This window comes from Priapulus caudatus, unplaced genomic scaffold, assembly GCF_000485595.1.
Source record: "Priapulus caudatus unplaced genomic scaffold, Priapulus_caudatus-5.0.1 Scaffold5221, whole genome shotgun sequence".
In the NCBI taxonomy this organism is placed as follows: Eukaryota; Metazoa; Priapulida; class Priapulimorpha; order Priapulimorphida; family Priapulidae; genus Priapulus; species Priapulus caudatus.
The window spans coordinates 178-7505 of NW_014582282.1; the positions used below are offsets into that span (position 1 = coordinate 178).

The 7328-nt window shown below is 50.3% G+C and overlaps 1 protein-coding gene across 1 annotated transcript; it reads left to right on the forward strand.

Moving 5' to 3' along the window:
* Nucleotides 1-2003: 2003 nt before the first annotated feature.
* LOC106819937 (probable G-protein coupled receptor CG31760) lies at nt 2004-7110 on the forward strand (the record flags this gene model as incomplete). The annotated part of the gene is made up of 3 exons (XM_014824504.1): nt 2004-2178; nt 2599-2737; nt 7005-7110. Coding segments are annotated over exons 1-3 (420 nt in total), but the record flags the coding sequence as incomplete, so codon positions are not given.
* Nucleotides 7111-7328: the final 218 nt, after the last annotated feature.

The window sequence follows — 7328 nt, forward strand, 5'->3', positions numbered from 1 at the left end:
TGAGTCTATTCACCTGTATTTACCTGTATCAATTATCATGAGTTGAGTCTATTCACCTGTATTTACCTGCAGTGATCATGATTAGTCACATCTACTCACCTGTACTTACTTGTGTCTATAATGGTCACTGCTGTCTGTTCAGCTGTAGCTGCATCGTCTCATTGGCGACTATTTACACACAGAGATTTCGTGACAGTTAGACAAAGGGTCCGCCGTCTTGTATTCATTGTGTTGTTTCTTCGTGAGTTTATATATATATATTTATATATATATATAATATATATATGTGTGTAGTGTATGTGTGTGTGTTCGTGCCACGTGCGTGGCGTGACCAAGCTGCACGTGTGTGCGCGTGCGCTGTGCGTGTGCTGTGGGTGTGTGTGTGGTTTGTGTGTATGTGTGTGCGTTGTGTGTGGTGACAGTGTGTTTGTGGTGTGTGAGTGTACGGACAACCCCGCGTGTGTGTGTGTGTGGTGTGGTGTGGTGTGTGTGCTCTGTGTGTGTGTGTGTGTGTGGGTGTGTGTGTGTGTGTGGTGTGTGTGTGTGTGTGTGTGTGTGTACGTGTCTCGTGCGTGTTGCGTTGCGGGGCGTCGGTTGTGTGTGTTGCGTGTGTGTGTGGGTGAGGGTGATGTGTGCGCTGTGTGGTGTGTGTCTTGTGTATGTGTGGGTGTGTGTGTGTTGTGTGGTGGAGTGTGGCTGTGTGTGTACGTGTGTAGCCGCCGCGCGAGTGTGTGTGTGTGTGTGTGTGTGTCTGTCGTGTGTGTGGTGTGGTGTTGCTGGGCCCCTATGTGTTGGTGTGTGTGGTGTGTGGTGCCGGTGGCACGTGTGTGTGTGTGGGTGTGTGGGTTGAGTGTGGTTAATGCGTCTGCCGTGTGATTCGTGTACGTGTGCGTGTGCGGGTGTACGTTGTGTGCGTGTGTACGTGTGTACGTGTACGTGGTGTGTTGTTGTGGTGTGTGTGTGTGTGTGTGGTGTGCGGGCGTGGTGTGCGTAGTGCGTGTGCGTGCGTGTGCGTGTGCGGGTGGTGTGTGTGTGCGTGCCCCGTGGTGCGCTGCTGGTCCCGTGTCTGTCTGTGTGTATGTGGTGTGCGTGATTGGACGTGTGATTTGGTGTGTGTGTGCGGGGCCCAGTGGCGCGTGTGCGTATGCGTGTGCGTGTGCGTGAACGTGTGCGTGTGGATGGGGGCGTGTGTGTGTTATGAAGATGGTATCATGATGGTGTTACATGTAATGTGTGTTATGTCATCAGGGTATCATCTTGTACGCACGACCAACCTACGTGCTGTGTACTGTGGGAGCGTGGTGCGATCAACTTGGATTCTTCCTCCTATATGGAGCCCTGCTACTCAAAACATGGAGGTAGCAAGCTATAGTAACTTATTATCTAATACATATTTGTGGAAGTTTCTCTGTTTGTCTGTTCTCCATTCAAATCAATATGGGCCACTCCAGATGGCATATGTCCAAGGATGGCAATTCGATGTAACTTTGGATACTGAATGTCATCGGCACATTGGATTTGATCTCCGAGGTCATCTGACATTGCAAAAGGAAAAAATCATGGGTTATTATTTTGGACTATGTAATGACAGATTATATCATAATATTTTATATTATATTATATTACCTCTCATCCCTCTTCCTCTCTCTGTCTTCCTCCTCATCTTTCTTTCTTTCTTTCTCACTCACTCTCTCTCTCGCTCTTCCTCTCTCTCGTTCTCTCGCATGTTCTCGGTCTTTGTCCGGTTCGTTCTCTTTCTTCTTCCCACTCTCCCTCACCTTTCTCTCTCTCCCCACCCCACTACCCCCATCTCTCTCTCTCTCTCTCTCTCTCTCTCTCTCTCTCTCTCTCTCTCTCTCTCCCTCTCCCCATCTCTCTATCTCCCTCCACATCTCTCTCACTCTCTATTGTACTACCTCCCCCTCTCTCTCACCACCCTCCCCTTTTCTTTTCACCACAGAGTCGCCGTAATCTTCAAGGTCAATTCGGCGAAACCGATCCGCATGCCCGACCTCGTCCTCTTTAAGTGGTTTGTGCCGATAGTTGTCGCCACCGTCGCCTACATGGTTGTCTGGTCCGTCACTGGTGACTTGGGACAGTTGGACACGCTGTACACTAACACGGGTCTGAAGTACGATATCTGCGTCAACAGCTGGTGGGAGCACACCGCCACGATAGGTGCGTGCCCGGGGGAGGGGATGGACGGGGCGCAACCATTACTGCATGGTAGGGGAAGGGTAGCTGGTGAGAGCACACGGCTACGATAGGTGCGTACCTGGGGGAGGGGAGGGGCGTGACGCAACCATTACTGAGAGAGGAGGGGTAGCTGGTGGAAGCACACAGCCACGATAGGTGCGTTACGAAGAAAGGGGAGGGGCAGGACGTAACCATTACTAATAGGGGAGGGGTAGATGGTAGGAGCACACTGCAACTATAAGAGCGTTGAGAGGGAGGGGAGAGTCTACCTATTACACCGCTATATCACGCATTCTACACAACAACGCGTGTTCACGGCCATGAAGAGTACGCGCGTCTATATATAAATATATATATATATATGATTATTTATCTATATGTTTGTTCGTTTCTTTATTTCAGCACGTTTGCTGTTCCTACTCTGGGGTGTCTATCTGTGCTGGGTTGTGCGCAAAGCGCCATCTAGTTTCAACGAGAGCAAGTATATTTCCTGGGCGATCTACAACACCATCATCGTAGGGACATTTCTCATCATCATCAGGTAACGGTGGCGATGACGTTGGCGTTGATGATGATAATAATGATGATGTCGGCAGTGACGGTGGTGTTGATGATGATGGTGTTGGCGATGACGGTGGCGTTGATGATGATGGTATCGGCAGTGATAGTGGTGGTCAAGTTGATGTTTATAGTGGAAGTAGTGGTGGTGTTGATGATGACGGTGGCGGTGGTGGTGGTGACGTTGATGATGATGGGAGTGGTGACGGCAGTGTTGTTGATGACGGTGGTGAACGTGATGGAGACGTTGGCAATGATTCTGTAGCTCATCAGTAGGGCACGAATGTACGTTACCTGTAGCCGTAACTAACCTGCCTGCCCCCTTGCTCCTCTTTCCCATCCTTCTCCTTCTCCTTCTCCTTCTCCTCCTCCTCGTTCTTATTCTCCTCCTAATCCTCCTCCTCCTCTTCCTTTTCTTATTCCTCCTCTTCCTCCTCCTACTCCCTTCCTCTTTCTCCTCCTCCTCCTCCCCTCCTCCCCCTCCCTTCCCTCCTCCTCCTCCTGCTCCTCCTCCCCCTCCTCCCCTTCCTCCCCTCACCTGATGCTCACCTGAATCTAACTTGTGTGACTCAGCATTAGCACACACCTGGAGCCGGTTTCACGAAGCGTGATTAACTTTAATCATGATTAAATCACTAATCATGATTAACCTCCTGTAATTATGATTAGTTAATCATACTTAAAAATCTGTTTCACGAAGCGATTTAAGTACATATTTAACTAATCACATGATTAGCCGACTTAAACATTAATTACACTGTGACTGTATTCAAAATAGCGGACAACGCCAAAAGTCTGCAAATTCGGCACATGAAAAGGAATTAATTTGCAATTACAATGACTAAATTAGTACAGCTAATCTTAGATAATTAAAATTTTCTTTGGAAAAAATGAAGTAAAATTTCCAATTGTAAAATCTGCAGCGTACTTAATATACTAGTACTACCTACATACTACTACTAGTACTAGCAACTAATTATGATTAGTGGATTTAATCATGCTCCTGAGTAGAATTAAATATGGTGATTAACTTAATTATGATAGTCACTTCAATTTAAGTACGGGAAGTTAATCATGATTAGTAATTTAATCATGATTAAGGACTTAATTACGCTTCGTGAAACCGGCCCCTGTCTTCTACGGACGGCTTCCTATCGTGTCTCGCCAGTAACGGATAGACTGTGTTCTCATTACAAAGCGTATCCATCCCCCGTCGGTGAGCAGAGGAGAAATATAGACAGCGAACATCTGTTGGGGTTTTTCCCCTTCTTCTCCTTCTCCCACTCCTCCTCCTCCTCCTCCTCCACCTCCTCTCTCTCCCTCCTCCTTTCCCGCCAGCCTCCTCCTCCTCCACTTCCTCCTCCTACCCTCCTTCTACCTTCCTGCTTTTCCTCTTCCCCCTCCGCCCACCCCTGGTTCATCCTGCAGCGATGTCCTCCCCCTTCTCCTCCTGCTCCCCTTCTCCTCCTCCTTCCCCTTTGCTTCTCTCCTCTTGTCCCCTTTCCTCCTCCTCTGTCTCTCCTCCTCCCCTCATCCTCCTCCTCTCCTCCTCCCTTCTCCTCCTCCTCCGTCCTACTCCTGCCTTCTCCTCCCCCTTCTCTCCTTCTCCCCTTCTCCTCCCGCCTGCCTGCCTTTCATCCTCTGCCCCCCATCCCCTTCTCTCCTCTCCCCTTCTCTTCCTCTTCCCCCTTTCATCCTTCCCTTCTTCTCTCCCTCTTCTCCTCCTCTGCCTCCCCTTCTCCTCCTCCTCTCCCTTCTCCTCCTCTTCCTCCTCCGCCTTTACTCCTCCTCTTCCTACACCCCCCCCCCCACCCCCCCCCCCCCCCCCCCCCCCCCCGCCCCCCCCCCCCCCCCCCCCCCCCCCCCCCCCCCCCCCCCCCCCCCCCCCCCCCCCCCCCCCGATTCTGCCTGTTCCTCCTCCCCTTCTCCTCCTCCTCTTCCTCCTCTACTCCTCCTCCTCCTTCCCCTTCTTTTCCTCCTCTCCTCCGCCTACTCCTCCTCTTCTTTCCCCTTATCCTCCGTACCTCCCCCTTCTCCTCCTGCTGCCCCTTCTCCTCCTCTCCCATCGAGGAGGGGGTAGTGATCGACATTAACCGGTGTATTCATTCTTACCTATAAAGCAGCTAATAGATTACTGAATAGACAATTATTAACACTATCGGAAAATTCGCTCCAGGTGCGGGTGGGAGGTTTGGGGGCGGAGGGAGTAAAAAGCATTGTCAGCATGCAGTCACTACTCTTATTACATTCTATTGTGTCGTCTTACGTTTTTATCGATTTTTTTCCGCGTTATTTTTCGTCGTATCGATCAATAACGGCAGGAAAACCAAACCTCTGCCATTGAGAAAGATGGTGTGTGTGTGTGTTGTGGGTGCTGTGTGTGTTTGTGTGTGTGTGTGGTGTGTTGTGTACGTGCGTGCGTGCGTGCGTGCGTGCGTGCGTGTTGTAGTGCGTGTGCGGTGGCGTGCTCGCTCATTTACCCGTGATGGCTACGCGGCCCAACCAAGTTTCATCCATCGGAGCCAACTTCGGCGGCATCTCTTCCCCACAACCAACAGCTGAGAACACAGCACAGGCGCCCCGGCTGGCAGCGAGTGACGTGCGTCCCGTGCGCAGGGTGGCGCGTGGCGTGTGCTTCGTGCTGTGCGGTCGTGCGTGTGCGTGTGACTACGTTGCGTGCGTGTGCGTGTGCGACGTGCAGCAGTCGCGCGTGCGCGTGTATGCGTGTGCGTGTGCGTTTGCCCATCGCAAGAGCGTGTGCCGTGTGGCGTGTTGCCGTGTACTGTGTGCGGTGCGTGCGCGTCCGCGTGCGCGTGCGCGCGTGCTTGCGTGCGTGTGCGCTTGCGCCTGCACGTGCGCGTGCGTGTGCGTGTGCGTATGCGTGTGTGTGGGTGCACGCGCGTGCTTGCGAGCGTGTGCGCGTGCTTGCGTGCGTGTACGCGTACGTGCGTTTGTGCGTGCACGCGTGTGTGTGTGTGCGTGCGTACGGCTGACTCTGCGGCAGGCGACAGATATCCACATCTAAGTGTGGCCATAAGCCACCGGGGGCCTAGAGCCCCGCTGGCGCAATAATACAATGTGCAAGTGATGCAGCCTACTTTTCTTTGCTGCAGGCGGTATAGCTTACAACCAAGGCTTACCACACACTACTATATAGGATGCCTTGGTGGGCCGCCAGCATACACTATACTACAATACTATATAGATGGCATTAGGCCACCGTCATATACATTACTATATATGTGGCCTTGGGCCCCCATCATAAACTATTCTATTATTACAATACTATATAGGTGGCCTTAGGCGCCCGCCATACAAATACTATAATATGGGGCCTTGGGCCCCCCATCATACACTATTATTACAATTCTATATAGGTGGCCTTAGGCCCCCGTCATATACAATACTATATATGTGGCCCTGGGCGCCCAGCATACACTATAATTACAATTTTATATGGGTAGCCTTAGGCCCCCGTCATATACAATACTATATATGTGGCCTTGGGCCCCCATACACTATTCTATTATTTTAATACTATATAGGTGGCCTTAGGCCCCCGTCATACAAATACTATATATGTGGCATTGGGCCCCCATCATACACTATTCTATTATTACAATACTATATAGATGGCCTTAGGTTCCCGCCATACAAAACTATATATGTGGCCTTGTGCCCCCATCATACACTATTATTACAATTCTATATAGGTGGCCTTAGGCCCCCGTCATATACAATACTATATATGTGGCCCTGGGCGCCCAGCATACACTATAATTACAATTTTATATGGGTAGCCTTAGGCCCCCGTCATATACAATACTATATATGTGGCCTTGGGCCCCCATACACTATTCTATTATTTTAATACTATATAGGTGGCCTTAGGCCCCCGTCATACAAATATAACGCCGGCAACACTATAATGTGCTATTAATAACTTACCGAGTGCTGCACTGGCGTTTGTCTTGTTTTTCTTCTTCTATTTAATGCTTTATCTATGCCTATGGGTAATACAATCGGCATATACCATGGTAACCTGTTTTAGGATTACTAAAATACGTAAACAAATAGAACTATTTTCGGTCGCGGAAGAGTGATTGTCGGAGTGAGTTGACGGGGGCTGGAGGCCACCGGCGGGGGACGAGGACGCCTAAAGCCACACTTGGATGAGGATATCTGTCGGCTGCGACTCTCCGTTACTAGTGTAATTTGCACCTCACTCAAGTCACTGCGTGTTTTCGCAGGTTGTTCGTGGCGGCCTCTGCCGGGCCTGACGTCATCTACATCGTGTTCCTACTGGAGCTACAGATCCAGGTTACGGTCACTAACTGCTTAATATTTGTCCCCAAGGTGAGTGCAAGGTCACTGCTAGAGTATTCATCGATACGAAACAACTATCCTTGTGTGTATGAGCGTATTTCTCCCTCCAAGCTCGAAACTTTCTCTCTCTCTCTCTCACCCCCCCCACACACACACACATTCTCCCCTCTCTCTCTTTCTTTCTTTCTCTCGCTGTTCTATTCTCCCTTTCTCTCTTTCTTTGTCTCGCTCTTCTTTGTCTCTCTCTC